Below are 21023 nucleotides of genomic sequence, written 5' to 3'. Positions count from 1 at the left end.
TATATCTCAGAAATAACTAAATTTCCTTGTCAATTGCATTATTATGAACTTTCATCAAATCTTTAACCGTGGTCATTTTTAAGTCTTTTGTCATTTACAGACAGCTCTGGGTGTTCTCTGATGCTTTTGCAAAAATGTTCCTATAAAAGGGTTTCATGTTCAAGGAATTCATGTAAAAGACTTTGACAAGTACAGGTTTCTGGTAACTGACTATACTGCTGAACTGAATGAATAAGCATTTTCAGAACTCTAATGGAAAACTGATGAATTCATAAAAGTGCTAACAAAAGATCAAGCTGAAAGAAAAAATTACATAGGACTGAGTGAACTGATGAGGATGATTATAATTTTTGCGACTTTCTGTTTGAATAAAAAAAAAAATCCCCCCCAAAAATAAATAAATTACTAAAGGAGAAAAATTAAATATTTAGCAGTTGTAGAAAATGCATTTGAGAAAATTTAACATCCATTCTTCTCAATTCTGAGGAATAAAACTGAAGTTGCTTTATATAAGATGAAGAATCTACAAATAAACAAAAATAACAATAATAACTATGAAAAACATCATACTTAATAATGGAATATCAAAAGCCTTCCCCATGAGATTGGGAAAATAAAAATATCAGCCAGCACACTTTTATTCCATATTTATTCCATATTGAATAGCCAATGTAATAAGATAGAAAAATTTATTAAAGGTATGAGAATTGAAAAGAATGAAATATCACTGTTATTGGTAGTCAATATTATAATGAATAGCAAATAAATTAATGAATAAAAGAGTAATAATAAATTATAAATTAATGTAACAAAGGTCACTGGAAGATCAATGTACAAAACTCACTTGTATTGCTAACAAATATAAAACAAAATTTTAAATGTGCCAATTAAATTAACATCAAAACATCAAATATCCCAGAATTTAACAGAAAATGTGTGATAACCTTACCAAACAAATGAAATAAAATGTTATATAAAAATGTTACTGAGAAAAATTTTTTAATCTCTAATGCAAATACGTAAATCATCGGTCAAATTTACGTACAGATTTAATGAGATCCCAACCAAAAATCAAGCTGATTCTAAAATTACAAGGAAGTGTGAAAAAGACAAGTATACCCAAGATAATCTTGAAGAAGAACAACAAAATTTGGAAGGTTTACACTACGATATCTAAAATTTTTATGAAACCACAGTAGCTAAAACTATGCAATGTTGGCACATGAATAGAAATATAGACTAATGGAACAATACAGATAGTTTAAAAACAGGCCCATACATATCAGGTTCAGCTGATTATAGCAAAGGTGACTGCAATTCTAAAAGAAAATAATCGTTCTTTCAAAAAACTGGGGAGCATCAATTAGACATTCATATAAGGAAAAAGAAGATTTCTGCAATGATTCCCAACTTATATTTATCACCTACGAGTACAGGCCATGTACAATAAGATCCCCACTTGCTGAAAACTCAAGGAATCTATTTGGAGACTGGATTCATCCCATCTCACTCCTGATGGCATCACCAAAGCTATTCTGCCTCTAGTCCTTACTCCAATGTAGAGATGCTAAAGATATTTGAAAGGAAGTTAGAAGTATAACCCTTCACTAATTCCCCAAGAGGGCTTACACTGAAGAGTGGTAGGTTGAGAAAGGGTCAGTGCATTCTTTTCTTTTTCCTAAAATTTTTCCAGCTCACTATCCCTTTATGATATATAGCATCGTTCTAATTTCAGAAATGGTCATACTTTTTTCTATACAACTCAGATTAACATATTAGAGAGGAAAATTTAAAGATCTGGTCATTAAAAATAAGCACTAGCTGTTCTGTTTTGAAAGACTCTGAGGTGTGAGTATTTGTGTGTGTGTGTGCACCCGCATGCGCACGCACAAGGGTATATTTAATATAGTTAAGTAATAAAATACATTTGGTTCCAAGGGATTTATTAACTGAGGTATCACTTCATTTGAATTTAAAGATGAAACTCCTACTGAAAAGTTATTTTATAGTTATCTCTTTTTTTTTAACATCTTTATTGGAGTATAATTGCTTTACAATGGTGTGTTAGTTTCTGCTTTATAACAAAGTGAATCAGCTATATATATACATATATCCCCATATCTCCTCCCTCTTGTGTCTCCCTCCCTGAAAAGTTATTTTAAAAGACCTATATAAAACATGAATTTCTTTTTTCCACTGAGTATATGTAATTCTATTTCTGCAGAAAGGAAGTGGAGTAAATTATCCCTGGATCTGTGAAACCATCTGTGATGTGTGTTAATGGTCAAGTAGGGATCAAAAACTATAGAAATGATATTTTATACATAAAGTTCTCATAACATCCACTTTGATATGAAAGGAGCTAAAAATATACATACATAGAAAAGTAGAGCACAGTCAGGGAGGGAATAACATATTCATTGAGGAATCATTAGTTACTTAATCCTTTAGTACATAAGACACTATGCACTTAATTTTACTTTAAAAAATCCATAATACATCATTTTTTAATTTCTGAATTTGGTTACTTAAGTCAATCTCTTTTGTGAAAAAAATTCACAAAACAAAACATCACAAAACAAAACATCTTTTTCTGGATGTAGTTTTACCTGTTAGAATGATTTAAGTCAGCTCTGCCTGAAGGAAAGAACTTGGTGATCTCTTAAAATCCATATACATTTATATACATAATTTAAACATTATTGTAGTTTTGGATGAATTGGAATTTGTGTGTATGTGTGTGTGTGCATGTGTAATTCCAAGAGAATACAGCAATGGTCTCTTCAATTTCCAGATACTTAAGTGGTTTTACAAGTGTATTAAAGTGTGCATGCAATCGTGCTATCTCAAAGTATAAACAACAAACAATATTTCTGGAAGAAAATTATGTTCTCAAGATGGTAACTTTTCATCATCACCTTCACCTAAAACAATGATTCATGATGCTTTTAGGAGTACATCCATCTGGGGTGACTAAGTGACTCCCAAAGACCCTCAGTGCCCTTTGATTCCAGGAAGTATTTTATCTGGTTTCAAATCTTCCTCTTAAGTTAACATTTTGCTTTCTTAAGGTCCTAAAAAATCGATAGGACTTCCTTAGGCCAATAGAGGTTGGTCTGTGCAGGAATTTCTGGCAGCTTTACACGTAACACATTCTGAAACTACGGGCAGGCAATAAAGGAAAAGCATTGATGCATTAAGGCAGCTAAAAGTTCTAGGGAGGCTGTATTTGAAAGAAAGGAAGCAGTCACAGGGGAGAGTAAGCTGTCAACACTGCAGCATCTGTTTTCTGACATGCTTCATGGGTCATCATGTCTCCTCTATTGTTCAGAATAGATAAAAGCCAAGGAAGAAGGCAGCAGGATTCATGGGTCATCCACTGAGGTGACATTTTGCTCTTAGTGAGCCTATTACTTCAAGCGTTCCCAATCGAAATGGCTACTGGACCCCCCCTAACTAAAGAAAATAGATCCAACTGGGCCCCAAATTCTAGTAGGGAAATGCCAAAAATGTAGGAATCTTATTTTTAAGTTTTAGCACAAACATTTTATGGAGAGGAAATTAGAAAAAATGAAAAGACAAAATATTTTCCCAATCATGAAGACCACAACAGCTTTATTTATACTGTTATCAACTTCAACAAGCCATGATGATGCTATTGAAATAAAGAAATAAATTGCAAGAAAGAAAACTCCCAGATAAAAATTTTTACTATAACAAAAAAGCTTAATAGAAGAAAAATATATGATTGTTGTCTTCAAAAGCAATAGAAAGCAAGAGTATTAACCCTGTCAATAGAGTTCCTGGGTTTTGAGGAAGCAGAAAGGCCATGGTGCTGCTCTAAAACAGGTAGAAAGCAAAGTTGTCAGGATGGTGGTTACAGGAGAATGAGCTCTGGTGTCAGGCAGCCTGGTTCAAATGTTGATTCTGCCACTTACTGTAACCTTGGACTTGAGACTTAAACTCTCAAGGCCCCATTTTCTTATCTGGAAAATAAGGATAAGAATGGTATCTACCTCCAAGATTGTGATGCACATTTAATGAGATTAATCCATGTAAGGTGTTTAGAAGACTACATGACACAGAGTAAGAACTTAATAAAGTGTTAATCCTTATAATGCAGAAACAACATTTCAATGAACCTAAGAAATCAGCCAACTACCATACACTGGGTATCAGCAGATTCTCTGCACTTCTCATTCAGTCATTCCTCAAACATCTACCAGCCATTATCACGGCGGGCACTATACCAGGCACAGAGAATACTGGGAAAAAGAGACAAAAGTCCAGACCCTCAAAGAGTTCCCATTTCATCATTTTCCTGAATTGACACTCCCCGGGATGATGATTTGCAATAAATGTAGGCCTTCCTTTTTCGTGTGCAGAATTTTTATATTTCTGCCAGATCTTTATTTTACATGACCAGACATTTTTATATGTCTTACTACTCTACATTCTCAAATCTAGTTAGAAATGGAGAGATTAAAAATAAGCACAACTTTTCTTAATGTGATTGAACAAAACTCCTGCAATAGATCCTGAATTCTGACAAACTAAAGGATAGAAAGATTTTGTCATATATTAATTTCAGTTACTGGCTGATGCATAACCATTAGAATTATTTTTTAAATGTAGAAAACATGCATTTTTAACCTATTAGAAATGTCAAAAAATGAAAATCCAATAACCAGATGTCATAGAAGGCTAAACGTATTTCCAGCAAAATTTGCCTGGAAATATATCTTATATACACTCTGATGTTGTTTTCACAAAGGTCTTTGAGTTTAGTTCAATGAATGCAATACTGTATATAAAGCTATCAAGAAAAAGGTAGAAAAGTTGGGCAAATCAACTTTATGGAAATAACATATTATTTTCTCTGAATTTCATTCAGTATAAATGAATACTTTTCATTAAAGAAAAATATGTAGTTAATTTAAAGATACCTTGCATAGTGACGGGAGATATGCACTTAAAATGAGATACAAAAGTCTGAATTACCATTTTTTAGGAATATATTTTTACATGACACATATTCCTTACTTTTTTTTTTTTTTTTTTCGGTTCGGCGGGCCTCTCACCGCCGTGGCCTCTCCCATTGCGGAGCACAGGCTCCGGACGTGCAGGCCCAGCGGCCATGGCTCACGGGCCCAGCCGCTCCGCAGCATGCGGGATCTTCCCGGACCGGGGCGCGAACCCGCGTCCCCTGCATCGGCAGGCGGACTCTCAACCACTGCGCCACCAGGGAAGCCCCTTCCTTACGTTTTTGCCAGTATAAAAAATGAATCTGAGTTAGAATGAGTTCAATTTTCCATTTTATCATTTTATTCGTGTCACTAAGAAGCAATCGTATCTTATACAGGTGGGAACAGTCAATGGATGTTAAGGCAGGTGGGTGAAGGTCTGATGAGGAACAGGATATTGGAATGAAATTGAATTATCTCCCCATAAAATACTGATCAAAATCAAAGGGAAAAAGTAGTGTAGAACCTGGCAGATCACTAACTTGACCAGGTGATCAAGGTTAATATCATCAGCAGTAGAACAGACTGACACAGTGTACCTCCAGATGTGGTCAGCATCATTTCTGTGGTATTCCTAACAAGAATGCATAGCCTGAGTGTGATGAGGAAACATCAGATGGACCCAGGTTGACGGTGATAATATGGAATGAAATGCCTATACTTCTGAGACTCTAAAGGATACCCAAAACAGGGAAAGACTGGAACTGCTCCAAATTGAAGGAAATTATAAGATATGACAACCAAATGCAACATGTGTTCTAGAATGGAATTATGGCCCAAGAAGGAAAAAGAGACATTGTTTAGATAGTTGGTGAAATTTAAGTGGGGTCTGAGATTGGATGGTATTGTGCTGTCAATGTTGATTTCTTTATTGTATTATGTATGTTGGTTATACAGAGAGTGTCCTTGTTTTAATAAAATATATACTAGAGTATTTAAGGGTGATGGAGTATATTGTCAGTAAAAGGCATACTGGACTGAGATAGAGGGTGATGGAGCAAATGAGCTAAAAATATTACCAATTAGGAATCTGGTGAGAGAAGAGGTAGGAGTTCTTTGTACTGTCTTTGTAACTTTTCTGTAGGTTTGAAATGATTTCAAAAAACATTTTTTAATTAAAAGCAATCATTAACCTGGGAACTCTCCTGCATATATAACTGACAGTGAGTTGACATTCTTAACATATAAAGAATTTTACAAATAAACAAGAAAAATGACAAGACTCTGGTGTAAAAATGGCAAAGGATATTTAGAAACTATTCATCTAATCAGAGACACCAACAACTTACTAATAAATATATGAAAATGTACAAATTCACTAATATTCAAAGAACAGTAAACTTTAGAAATGACAGTCATTTCTCAGATACCGTATTAGCAAAAAGTATTTTAAATATAGTGCTCAGTGCTTCAAAGTGTATAGTTCAAGTCATCTGCAAAGTAAATTGTTTCCTCAAAACACATATCTTACTTTCTTTTCGGTGCCGTTCAGGGTATTTTTACTGGCTAAGTTAAATGGATTTAAGCTGAAATATTCACTGATTCATGTATTCTCTAGTGCACTCACATCCTCAATAATAATCAATCATAATTTTTACACCACCTAGAGTTTTAAATAACCAAAGGTTAAAATACAAAGGAAAGATGACAGCATGCCAATCATCTCCTTCTTTAAATGCTCAATGGGTAAAATCACTGAAAAGAAGAGGCAAAATTTGAATGACTTTCATTCAACTATTATGAAATACATCAATATATGGTTTCAAAAATATGACACCTTGCCAAGATCAATGGAATGCAAGTGTATACAACAGCTAGGGAAATAAGATTTCTTAAGTAATGGAGATAACATAAACTCCATGTCAATAAGGACACCAAAATAATATTTTGCATGGACTTTTTTAAAAGGTACATGCTTCACCACACTACAGGAGATAACAAAACAAGTTACAAATAAGCTCAATTCTATTTCCGGTCACTTCATAATAAACTGCAGGAAGATCATTTTAATTTGTTAAATGAGTCTTTTGAAAAATGATTTTAAGTGATTGACCAAAGGCCTAAACAGCATTTGGGAAGTTTCACAACGACATCGTAAGACTAAAAGGAGAAGAGTCTTAATGCCAAATAATTAAAATATAGTACAACAATCCCTCAACATTCAGCTTGGAAAAGATCATTGAAATGTCAGCGCATATCAATGTATGGAAGATTAAGAAAAGAGAATTAAATGAACTTTGATGGCACCTTGAAAATTTTCTTATCATACTTGAGTTGCATCCAAATAATCCAACATTCCTCCAGAGACAAAAGAGAAAGAAAGTTAAATACTATAGAAGATGTTACTTTTGATACAAATCAGAGTCCATTTTTCTGGTAATATAGTAACTTAAGTCTTTTACAAATTAGAAAATATAATGGAAAAATTAAGATCCCACTTGAGTAACAGAATAGCCTATAAGGTTCCTAGGAAAAAATCTAACAAAATACGTGTATGCCCTTTATAGAGATAATTATAAAGAAGAAATGAAAGAAAATGGAGAGATAAGTCATATCCCTGGATTTTAAAAAACGAATATCAGAAAAATGTTAACACATTAATCTATAAATGTGATATAATTCCAATATAAATCCCAATGGCATTTTTTTCATAAAACTCATCAAACTGATTCTAAAGTTTATACCAAAGAATAAAGTTTCAAGCATAGCAAAAAAAAATCTGAACAGGAAGAACAGAGACCTGAACTATGAGTTAGCAAGTCTTATAAAGCTACAGTAATCAGAGTGGTGTGGTCTTCCTACAGGAGCCACAAGCTGTCAGGAGAGCAGAATACAAGGCCCAGAAACAGACCTCTGAATTGATAGAGAATTGGTACTACATTTGACATTACAAATATGTGAGAAAAGAATGGGCTTTTGGGTAATTGGAATTGGGACCACCAGCTTCACCTATTAGATATTACACTAGATAAGTACACCTAGATCTAAGTTCAAGATGTCCATTTCTTTTCTTTGTTAGGCAGGACAAAATGATCATTCATTGAATACAGCAGGGCAGATTAAGATGGAAAGTTAAATACCGATGTACCATTGTCCCCTTTCCAGATCTCCAATTAAAAGATCAATAGTAAACTAATCAACAGTATTTGCATTAATGTCTATGTATCAGTATTCATTGCAGAGTCAAATATTGTGCTGAGATAATCTCTCCTTCATTGTCACAAATTCTTCAAAATCCAAAGAAGAAAGTTAGGTAGCATCAAGGACAGATGAATTTTTTTCTTACTTCCCCCAAATTGCCGAAAATCATGCCAAATTTTCTATTCTATAGAGTAGACCATAAATTTCTCATAAAGGAAATTTTAAACCACAGAATATAATCTAGGGGACTGTACCAAAGCTACACCAAGGGACAGCAAAAGGATTTTATTGATCGTGAAGAAAGTGCAGTTTTGCAAAACATGGAAAAAGAGAACAGATTCCTTTTGGAATTTGGGGAAATTTTCTCATTCATTTTTACTTACAAATATACTTTCACTTTTCAATTAGCCTTTACTGTTTTCATATTTCTCTTCTATATTTCTTGTACAAATAGATAAGTGAATAATATCTTAGAATTACTTCTCTAGTCTTTGTTTTTTTCCTTTCAAAACACAATAGCCAGAAAACTGTAATGATGAGAAAACTCGATCTGCCAAAGTGTCTTAATTCTTTCATACATAAAGTACCATATATTATTGTCTGTTGTTTTTAGGTAATACTGATGTTGGCTAAACATACACAGAAATGCCAGAAGAGCCAACAATCTTTTTACACTGTGCTCACGTGAAGTTTGTGGTCCAATTTTTAACAGCAGCCTCTACTTGAAAAACATCACTGGAAACCAGCATCTCAGGTTGGGAGGCCAAATGAGACTGTTCACAGCGCACCAGGGCACTGCTTATAAGGTTCCCAGTAGCTTCATAATGATGTCACTTTATTTGAAGCTGTGTTTCATTACCAAGATGTGACTTAAGCGCACTTCCAGTCCCAAGATACTGTGATGTCTGCCTTTCCCACTTCCATCTTGCTCTTAGCTCACTTCAGACACCCCAAGACCCAGAGCGCGTCCATTAGTCTCATATGTCCAAACCAACAAAGTTGTGTGATTAGGTTTCCAGCTTTCACACAGTGGTTGAGATGTTGCTACATAGCTCATTACAGGTGTCGTTATTCTCTAAGAACTTGACTTACAGTCATTTGGAAGCAGCGTCTGCCAGTTAGTGAAATCCTCACGTCTAGAGCTAATGGCATTTCAGGATAGATTAGGCACCCTGCATCAATAGAGCAATTTGAACATTCTCCAGAACCTTTACCCTAGCCTGGAGAAAACTTCGTGATGTCATTTGTGATTCCTGGTGTACTCATGATGATCTTTCACTCAACCTTTCACTCATTTTTTCATCCACCAAATATTTATTTAGCATCTAACTTTGTATGACAGTATGGCAGGTAAAATGGAGTATGCAAGTTTAATGCATAATCCTTTACAGCAAAAAAAAAGTCTAATCAAATATTGTTGTCAGCTACATAAAATTTCAGGCAAACACACAAGTACTCCTGGGAAAAGGATTAGAAAGCTACATCCTGGAGTCTTATGGTGGTTGTCTACAACCACTGCAGGCATGGTGCTGATAAATGTTTAACATTTGGCTCCCTGTTCTCTACAGAAATAATTCTAAGATATTGGTTCATTTATCCATTTGTTTAGGGAAGATAGAAGAAAAGAAATATGAAAAAAAAGAATATTAAAAAAAGAATATTTATCAACAAAAATACATTGTTTAAAAATAGCTCTATTCTGTAGCACTTGCTTATTTCCATAGTCTACTTCAAGCTACAACAGTAACGTCAGCCAGCTCACAAAGTTTCAACTCTTATCAGTCAGTATGAGCCCGCTCCAGCACACCACTGACTGGCTGAGAAACATTTTCTTCTTTTAACTTTTCTTATTTTGAAAATGTCTTTAATGATAATAGTGGTTGCCCCCAGGGACAGAAATCAGGTGGCTGGGGAGGGATGAAGGTAGACTTTTTCTCTATATCTTATTGTGCCTTTTAAATTTTGAACCATGGGATGTATTACCAATTTTTTTAAAATTACAATTTAAATTTTAAAAATCTTCAGTAAATATTTGTTACCAAATAGATTTAGATTTTTAAAATTTAAATTGTGATCAAAGGCAGTAAATGATACTTTTTACCGTCTCATATGCAATTAATACATATGTATATACGTGAAACATTGAAACAACAAGATGTTATATGTTAGAATGCCAAAAGGAGTGGCCCAGATTTTAAAACCTGGAGAAAGAAATTAATGTAAACTGGGAAGGTCAGTAAAAGCTTCACGGAGCTGTGAGTGAAGTTCTGAAGTGTGAACAGGACTTGGATGAGCAGAAAGAAAAGGATCTACACATAGATGATGAGCAGACTGGCCACTGTGTCTGGCATTTATACTCCTACTGAATGATACCACTCTTCTCCATCTCTGCCAGTGCTGGAGCTGACATTCCCCGCAGCCTCTATTTCTCACTGACTTCTCCCTACTTCATTTGGAATCAGAGCAAGATGCACAATAGCCAGATATCTCAGGATAGCTCACTGCCATCAACCCGCATGGAGATAAGAGTGAAGTCAGGGACTGACACAAGAAGCAGGGGAGCCGCTTCACATCATCTCTAGTAATAACATGAATGTTTATTTAGTGTTTGCTCTGCAGCAGGCACTCTATAGTCAAACTCACAAAGCCTAACTCATGGGGGAATAACTCAACTTCTTGCCTTCTACCAAGCAGGCAAGAACCTGTGGTCAGTGGAGAACCACGACCTCACCCCACCCACTCCCGAAAGCAACTAGGAAATGAGCTTCTTTCCTCATGAGGAAGAGCTCTTCTGTGAACTAAGACAGACCTGATGGAAGGCTGGATCCACACCTAATCACTGCCAGTTAAAGGATGACAGATCACCTGTTTATTCTGATGACCATTTTTCAACATTTCACTGGTTTACAGCTAACCATCCTTTGAAGCACATAAATGTATTCACTTATCCAGGACCCTATTTTGCAAGCTAGTCATCTTAATGGATACCTCAGATAGTCCTACTGATCAAAATTTGACATTTTTTGGATAGTTTGGCTTTTTTAATGACAAAATTAAAATTTTGTGAGAATTTGATTTCCCTGATTTAATTTGCACCTAGTAATGGAATACTCTTTGGTCATTAATGAACACATTATAAATGAATATTTATTGGCATAGGAAAATCCTCAAAAAATTTTGCTAAATTATAAAAAGTTATAAAATATTATGTACAGTGTGATTTAATTTTTTTTAAATAGTATATCTATACATTTTAAGTAGACATTTATAACGGAAAGCATTAGTAGACACTATCCCCAGGGGAATAAAATTACAGGTGATTTTTGCTTCCTTCTTTGTGATTTTTCTAATTTGTAAAATTCACTATAAGCATTAATCTTATATGCACTGTTTGAAATTTGTAGCATAGTTAAAATTTCCACATTCTAGAGGATCCATCCATCAGTACATGAGAGTAGAATCCACACTACTTACCCAGAAAAAGCCTGGCCCTGCCCTTCGGAACTGCCTACTTCAGCCACCACAGGAGGATGTGGGTACCTTCTGTTCAGGCATGGTCTTATTTGGTTCCTCAATTTTTATAAAAAAATGTCAGTATTTCCTCCAACTCAATTGCTGCCGAGGCTCAACACAACTCTCATTTAACTGTCAACAAAGAATAGCTGCAATTTGGGTATTTATCAGAGAAGTCTAACATGAATTCAGTATTATTCTCAAGACACTGGGAAAAGCAATTGGTATGGAATATTGCCTAGAAGACATGGTATTTTATCAGGATTTCATATAGGAGGTGCTATTGGCATTCTGAGCGGTAAAACTTGGTTGCACAGAACTTTTGTGCACACTCCCAAGGGCCTCGAAGACAGTACAACTTCAAACACCTTTACACCTACATGCACGTTACTGGGATCGTTATGGATTTGCTTTTTCTGAAGGGCGCTGTGGCTTGATGCCACCAGCTGACATGAGGTCCTCTGAACTTGTTCCTCTAAAGGAACTCACTATATTTTACCATAAAAGGTCATAGGAGGGGCTTCCCTGGTGGCGCAGTGGTTGACAGTCCGCCTGCAGATGCAAGGGACACGGGTTCGTGCCCCGGTCAGGGAAGATCCCACATGCCGCGGAGCGGCTGGGCCCGTGAGCCATGGCCGCTGGGCCTGCGCGTCCGGAGCCTGTGCTCCGCAACGGGAGGGGCCACAACAGTGAGAGGCCCGTGTACCGCCCCCCCAAAAAAAAAAAAAAAGTTAATAGGAGAAATAAGTCTCTGGTCTCAGAACCAAGAATAGTTGCATTCCCTTATCATCTAAGTGGTTGTCTATTTCTTCTTTGCCTTGGTTTGCATATTTCATTTTATTTTTGTCTTATTGTCCTGCAGATATCTCTATAAACCTCCTTAATTTTTTGTGAAAATAAGAAGAGAATAAATAAGTGTTCAGGAAATGATGACACTAAAGAGATGGGTGAGAATAAGACTAAGGAAAGAAAGATACCTTCAGCAACAACAACAGGAAAAAAAACAATACAAACCAAAGCACAAGGTCTGTGAGGGTGATGGGAGGTTAGGAGATATCACAGTGGATGCATAAAAATACCGGACTCGGGAATCAGAATTGTGCTGAGTGTAAAATAAGTCAGACAGAAAAAGACAAATACTGTATGATTTCACTCATATGTGGAACCTAAAAACTAAAACAAATGAACAAACATAACAAAACAGAGAGTTACAGATACAGAGACAAACAGGTGATGGCCACAGGAGAGAGGGTCTGGGGCTAGGAGAGAAGGAGAGAAATAAGTGAGGGAGACTCAGAGGTACAAACGTCCAGTTATAAAATAAACGAGTCACAGGTATGAAATGTACAGTGTGGGGAAGATAGTCAGTAACTACGTATGCGTGTATGTATGGTGCCATCTTAACTTATTGTGGTGATCATTTTGAAATATATAGAAATACGCTGCATAACAGGAACTAATAGTGTTGTAGGTCAATTATGCTTCAAAAACAAACACACAAACTCATAGAAAAAAAATCAGATTTGTGGTTCCCAGAGGTGGGTGATGGAGGAAGAGGGCATTGGATGAAGGCTGTCAAAAGGTACAAACCTCCAGTTATAAGATAAATAAGTACTAGGGATGTAATGTACAACATGGTAAATATAATTAACTCTGCTGTGTGTTATACATGAAAGTTGTTAAGAGGGTAAGTCCTAAGAGTTCTCAGAAGAAGCAAAATTATTTTTCTATTTCTTTGATGTTGTATCTATATGAGATGATGGGTGTTCACTAAACTTACTGTGATAACCACTTCATGATGTATGTAAGTCAAATTATTATGCTGTACACCTTAAACTTATACAGTGCTGCATGTCAATTATTGATATATCTCAATAAAACTGGAATAAAAAAATCAGAAGAAGTGGGTTTGGGTGCCGACTCTGTCACCATCTAGATAAGTGATACTGTGAAAAAACAGGCAGAAGAGAAGCTAGTCTAACAACCTCAGACACGGAGAGAAGGCACAGCACAGAGGTGCAGGAGGCCAGCTCTGTAATCATACTACCTGAGTTTAAACCCTACCTGCATTTACTCTTGGGAGCCTTTAACACCTTAACCTCTCTAAGACTTGTTTTTCTTCTCTGTAAAATGATAATGAGAATAATGACCTTGCAATATGATGGGACTTTAGTGGATTTTTTTCTCTAGTATCATCAAGCACTTTATACGGATTTACAGATGAGGAACCTGAGGTTCAGAAGAGGTAAGTGATTTACCCAAGGTCACAAAGCCAGTAAGTCCTCGAGCTATGACTGGAATGCACGCAGTCCTTCTCCAGATCTGCACTCTGAACCACTATCTAATACTGACGTAAAAGGAACTAACCCATGGAATGCACTGAGCACTGCGCCTAGCACACGGTAAGCCTTTAATAATTGTTGGCTTCCAAGCAAATGAAAAGCGCCTTCCAAATAGATGTGATTTTAAATATGATTTTAAATATCATAGAAAAATATCCTATATCTCAAATATGGTATATGTTTAGGTAAATGTTATCAAATTTACAGATGATACAAAGGAAGAATGAAGAATTAATAATCGATTGAACAAGAATAACTGGAAAGCATGAGAGCTGAGCACAAAGATTTATGTATAAATATGTTCATCACGGTGTTATTTATTAAAGTTTAAAAAGGAAACGAGCTCAGTATCCAAAAGTTAAGAACACACACCGACACAGACAAAAAACTGGATTAAAATATGACAGAATTTCACATCAGTCTTCTTCTGGTGATATGATTTGTATGAGTTTTCCTATTTCTTTATTACACTTGTCAGTTGTCCACATTTTCTACAATGAAAATATACTGCTATGCTAATTTGAAAAAAACAAATATTATTTTTAATTGAAATAAGTCAATATAAAGCCCTACACATAACTTTAACAAATCTACTTCATAGGAATAGTAAGATAGGATCTGTCTGACAGCAAATCTTCCTTCAAGGACCTACCTGATAAAAGTTGGGTATTTCAGTGGTCCATATCCTTACTATGTCCAAGGTGCTAAAGAAAATTTTCAAACGATTTTAATACGTATCAGTTGGAACGTGCATAGATTATAAGAAATCCATGCTGGTCAAACATTTGTAGAGTTAATGTATTCAACTCTAGGGACCAACAAAACATTGACCATCTGGATGGGATGGTCGTGAGGGATGTCATCTGGAAGAAGGTTAGGCGAGTTCCATGTCTTTACAAATGGGGTAGCAAGAAGCCACAGGGCTTAGAAAAATCTAGTGCCCAAAATACAGGGGAAATTTTCTTGGCAAACAGAAATAATCAGCAATAAAACAGGCTGCTCTGTGAAGGAACAATATCTTTCGCTGTATGTGATCATGTTGCCTAAAGCCCACTGGAGAAGGGCAGGGTCGCAGTGTTACAAACGAGGAGCTCCCGTGATATCAATCACCTGAAGATGAGGACCAGGAACACACCAAGGCGAACAGCCCTCGTGAACCCTTGGAGATGGACCTCTTCCTTTCTTGCTCAGTCTTAAGGAGCCCAAGCCAATTACCTGGTGAATGTTAGGATGGCACCCTCCTTTCAAAAACAGGCCAAAACCTGGGAGGAAAGAAACCCAAGTGAGGGGCCTGGGAAGTTATGCCAATCCTCTGGGACTAAAGATAGAATTAGATGGGGCCTTAAATCCCTGAGAGTAATCCAGGTAGAATGTGATGAGGAACCCTGCTCTCTGTGTCAATTTTCTATATTTTGTTCTCCACATATATTTGCTTCTGTTTGCCCTTTATTATTTAGCAAAGATTTGCCAAGTCCCAGGCTGCCCCATCTCTCATAAGAGAAACCAAGAAAATAGGTTTCTGCCCACATCTGAACAGGATTATTAAATCCATTATATATGTAAAACACTTTACATATATAAGCTCTTTGATCCTCACAACTACCTATGAAGGAGGTACTATTTCTATCCTCATATTACAGATGAGGACATTGAGGCACAGAGAGGTTATATGACTTGCCCAACGTCCCCAGATAGTCACGAAGTGGCCATTCGAAATATGAACACAAAAGAACTTTCATTGTCAGAACTGTGGTTATTCTTTCAGGAAGGAATCACTTTAAGCTGTTTGATATTATTTAGTAGCAATTTATGTATATGCTAAGTGTCATGAATGAATTTCTTCTTCCCCCTCTCCCCTCTTCCTCACTACTCCCACCAGCTCTCCTAATCATGCTTCTATGCGTGCGAGAAGCTAGGAAATACTAGACAGCACTTTGATTCAACACACATCCAAGAATACAGCTGTAACTGCCACAGTCTAAGAAGTGTGCTGAAAAAGAATTTATCTGTCTGTGATTAAAATTATAAGACTATTAAACTCGAAACCCAGGCAATATCCTAAAGAAACAGAATATGGTATTTTTGCGGCTAACTGTTCACCAATTAAGAGGAAGTATGTTTGACTTTAACATTGAGTCAGATAACTCATGAGGAAATTAGTAATTAATAAGTGGGTTTTAGGAATGGTGACTTCCGTGCGCTGTTAGCAACATCAAGAGCAACAGCTCCTCTTCTGCTTTTAGGCTGATCTCAATTACTTGTGTTTCTGATTCTGCATAATGTAGCAAAATTATTCTGGCTGTTTTAAACCAATCATGAATATCTTGCTTTTGTTTACTTCTCTTTAATGTGTTAATTTCACCCTATATAATGAAAACACAGGAAACTCTAGCAGCCACACGTACCTGTGATCCAAGTGGTGAATGGAGAGAATCACTCCGGAATTTAAATGGGTCTGTTTCAGGGTCACCAGAACAGTAAATTCATGTTTGTTTCTCAGCTTCTGAAAAAACTGTTCAGCTGTAGCAGTGGATGCTTTTATACTTCTGGGAGTATCTAAAAAAAGAAACATACAGTAAATAGACTAGAACTTGGCTCTATAAAGCATCCTTTACAGGCAATATCTTTCAGAAAACATTATCAAGCAACTGCTGATAAATACCAAGCTCCAGACTCTCCTGGTAAATTGGTTCAAAAAGACTTTTTGCTACACATAACACAGGACAGTAAACCACATGAATGACTGAGCTTGTGTTTCAGAGATCTTTCTTCAAAAATGTCTTTGAGGTGAAGAATCAAAGAGCCCTGTTTGAAGAACTGAGCTCCCAAGTTTTCTCCCCACACTCCTTCTAAATCCTGGATGCCACAGCCACATCAGTGTCAACATTGAACAAAAGGATGTCCTTCCGAGAAAAGGACCTAAAAAACCATGACAGAGCCATTTAGCTTTTCTGACACCTCGTGACAGAAAACTGGATTTAAATCAATGTGCCACCTTCCACGTTGATCTCTGTAGCCAGAAGGCTTGCTATAAATAGATTTTTTAAAAGATCATTGAAATTAGTCACTCTCAGCCTTCTGTGCAGTGGATGAAACAATAAGATCAAATTATCGTGCCGTATTTTTGAAAGAAATGCACAGAACTCAATTCCCACGTCACTCTCCCCAGGCTTAGAGAACACCTAGACAAGAGAGATTTGAGTGGGAGAGCAGATTTTTATCCGGCACTTTCCTGTGGTTTAGTCGTGCACTCCAACCTCAGGACCCAGAGGACACGGGAGAAATAGCCAGGGGTAGAAATGGATTTAGTGGACAGGAAAAACCTATCATTCAAGTCGTCCACTCGCAGAGCATAACGCTCTCCTAGTCACAGTGTGTGCAGAGGGTTGATGGGAGCCAGAAACGCAGTTTCTGTAGCTATCAAATCGTTCTCCTCTTTTCTGTGCTTTAGACTAGATAGACTAGATAAGGAGTTCTCAATGGGGAAGCTACTGGCATTTGGAGAGAATAACCCTTCCTGTGGAAGACTGTCCTATGCACTACAGAACATTTAGCACCCCTGGTCCTGGCCCAATGAATGCCAGTGGCACTCAGTCCTAGTCATTGTGACAACCCAAAGTTCTCCCACACATTTCCAAGCATTCCCTTTGGAACAGTGCAGCAGAAATCAGGTTGAGAACCACAACCTTGATGAAACAGAGATTATGAGATTAACCTAAAGTTCCCCACCTTTCCGGCCACACAAATTTATGGAATAAAAATGTAATCACCTGGTCTGTGTCCATCACTGGGGGTGCATAGACATGGAGAAGCCCTCAAGATACCCATAAAATGGAGGAAGGGACAAATAATCCCAATAAAATAAAAGAAACGCTGTCATACAGGTAAGTACAAAGTGTTGTTGGACCACAGAGGGAAAGTAGCCAACATCATCTGGAGGGCAGGATCTCAAAACAGAAGGCATTTGGTCAGGAGTTCACCAGGTAGAGAAGAGAGGGAAAAGCATTCCAGTCATAGAAATAGCTTATGAAAAAGCAAAGAGATGTGATAGGGCATGACATGGCTGAAACAGCAAGTAGCAGCCATTGCAGGATGGGGCTGGGTAGGAAAGCTGAAGAGGAGAGGCTGGGCTTTGTGTGCCAATGTAATAGACACTTGTTTCTGTCACCATCCTCAATTTACTCTCTATGTAAAAAATAAAATATAAATAATAATAACTCTTATCTACCACTGAAAAACGATCCCTCCCCACTCTTAACCCATGGCTTCCTCTGTGCTAAAAGTACCCAATCAGAGCGTCGCCTATTCCTGTCCACAGTAATTGATTCAGAAACAGGCACCTAATCCAGGGCAATGAAGTCAGGCCCAGGATATTGGTTCCAGGTTTTAGGAAAAAGAAACTTCCTAGTTTCCAAAAAGAAACTTCCTCAGTTCTAGTCAATAGTCACAGTTCAAAAGCGTAATAATAATCCACAATTTCAGCCATGGTAAATATAATAGTTTCTCCCTAGATGCCACTAGAGAGAAGACAGGCTTTGCAGAGATGCCATCCAATTCCTCTGAGATCCAAAACCGTCTGCTTCCCAAGGAGGCACAGAAGATGAGACTCTGTGAGAAGGATTTATATAGTGTTAACTTTTAATCCACTCCAATTTATATACAAGTGAATCATTCACAAACTTCATGACTTCATTTCAATTTGCTAGATAAAAACAGATTAAAATTGAACTACAAATATTACACTCCCCACCCCACCCCCGGTCCCGCCCCACTCCGACCCTTTTCAGGCAGGTAGAGCTTGAGCAGCATTCTTTGTCTTGCTGAACAGGGTGATAGATGGGGAAATAAATGAAGGAAGCTGAGGAAGGACTACATTAAATACGGGAATGATGATCAGAGCCGCAGAGAGATGGGAAGGTGTAGCCCAGGAAGCTTGAGCTCTTATAGTGAGAGAAAAAGAAACTGAGAAAACTGTACCAGCTGCCTGACAAGGTGGAACTTTAAAGAAGAGATGCTTGAAGAGGATTTTTAGAAAGCTTTGTCATTTGGTACACAAAGAAAACCTTCACTAAATCTCTATATTATTCTCCACTGCTTTTGGAGTCAGATTTGTGAGAAGGGTTGAGAGGCTATATTATTTGTGTGGGTTTTTATCTGTTTTGTTTTCAGATGAAATGACATGTGAAGACTGACCTTATGATGAAAGGAAGAAGAACCTAAAAAATGGATTACATTTGAGTATTGTTGGTAAAAATGTAAACCACCACGGCTGAAAACATGAGGAAGCCAAGTGTAGTTGAAGGGAAACCATTTTTTTAAAGATTTTTCAATCTGCATTTTGGAAAAATTTCTCTGGTAGCCATGTGGAATATCTGAAGAAAGAAAAAAAGTTGAATATTGGGAAAACTCTTGAGAAACTGGCAATTCAGGTGACTACTGACTTTTTGTTAAATTTCACATATTTTAAATATCACATTTTGACATCCCTAAACTACCTTTTCTAAATCAAATTGATGTTTTTGGCTTTCACCAGGAATCGTGATACAGAACTACTTACTGGTTCTTTCACTGCCTGTCGGGCATGTTGCTGTGAGAACGGCCAAGTGAACCCCAGATGGATATCTGCATTGAGATGCTTAAGGAAGTGCTTAAGGAGACCTGCAGGGCAGAACCATCCTCTATCCCGCAAGGGTGGTAAGTGTGGTCCCAGAGGGTCTCCATCCAGCTTAGACCTAAGCCTATTCACTTACGCAGGGTCACAATTCAGGACACGCTCTCTCACCCTGTCCAGGCTCTCCTCCCAGCCCGTTACCTTCCTGTTTTGCTCCCTCTGTGGCGGTTAGAGTGACTTGCAGGAAGAAGGGACCCTCCAATACCAAACATGCCCTGCAGAAGCTCCATTCAGCCTATGCTTTAGGGACAGGAAAAAGGAAATTCTTTTTTTTCCATCCTGATTAACCAAGTTCACTTGTATAGCGGTTTAAAAACTGGGTCTTGCATGAATCTATAATCCCAGGTGAAGACAAATTACTGAATGAGGCAGAGAGAGCACCTCTAGGAAGTATACTAATTTTCAGCTTTCTGTCAACAGAACACCACCTCCCACCAATCCTTACCTCACCTTAATGATATTTAAATCTATTGTTCCCCCTTAAAAACATGTTTTTCAAAAATTTATTATGCCTGCATCCGGGAAGGATTTGATGGGAGCCTGAACTCTGTGAGTAGCTCAAAAAAATTAGGGAGTATAATAACTTTATTATTATAGAATTCAAGAGATTTTCAGACAGCAGAATCTAAAGAATCTGGTCACTTATAAAACACGTGCAAAAGGCAAAAGAACAGGAGAAAATTGAATCCAATTGAATCCAAAGTTTCTAGCTTGAGAGACAGAATGAAAGGAAAATGCAGTTGGAGCAGGATGGTACCCAAATGGGATTTCAGTTTTAGAAACGGTTGTTCTGAGGTGTTCTGGAACGTGCATGTGGACATGTCCGGTAGGAGGCTGGCACTACAGAATTTGATCTCAAGAGAGAGGTCAAGGTCAGCAGTATAAATGTAGAGGTCATCAGAATACAGTATCTAAAGTCATAGGCATGCCTGAGTAAATCATAGGAAGCACAGGAATGAGAAGAGGATAAAAGGATGGACCATAAAAACACCAAACCTGTAGCACAGCAGGGACAACATATATAACTTTATACATGTACTATACAATGCGGCACGTCTACCACCCTACAACATTTGTTCTTCAAAAATGTATAAATAGGGCTTCCCTGGTGGCGCAGCGGTTGCGCGTCCGCCTGCCGATGCAGGGGAACCGGGTTCGCGCCCCGGTCCGGGAGGATCCCACGTGCCGCGGAGCGGCTGGGCCCGTGAGCCATGGCCGCTGAGCCTGCGCGTCCGGAGCCTGTGCCCCGCAACGGGAGAGGCCACAGCAGAGGGAGGCCCGCGTACCGCAAAAAAAAAAAAACAAAAATGTATAAATAATATATTTTCTCCT

General features: G+C 37.4%; 1 protein-coding gene across 1 annotated transcript in view; it reads right to left on the bottom strand.

Moving 5' to 3' along the window:
• NELL2 (neural EGFL like 2) overlaps positions 1-21023 on the bottom strand; it is a 391071-nt gene that overhangs the window by 323415 nt on the left and 46633 nt on the right. The window contains exon 3 of the mRNA XM_024122905.1: positions 16426-16576. Within this exon, the coding sequence (XP_023978673.1) occupies positions 16426-16576 (151 nt within the window). The remainder of the gene's footprint in view (positions 1-16425; positions 16577-21023) is intronic.

The sequence above is a fragment of the Physeter macrocephalus genome, chromosome 6, assembly GCF_002837175.3.
Source record: "Physeter macrocephalus isolate SW-GA chromosome 6, ASM283717v5, whole genome shotgun sequence".
NCBI classification, from domain to species: domain Eukaryota; kingdom Metazoa; phylum Chordata; class Mammalia; order Artiodactyla; family Physeteridae; genus Physeter; species Physeter macrocephalus.
The sequence above is the reverse complement of the archived record's forward strand: the minus strand, read 5'-3'. Positions and strand labels throughout refer to the sequence as shown.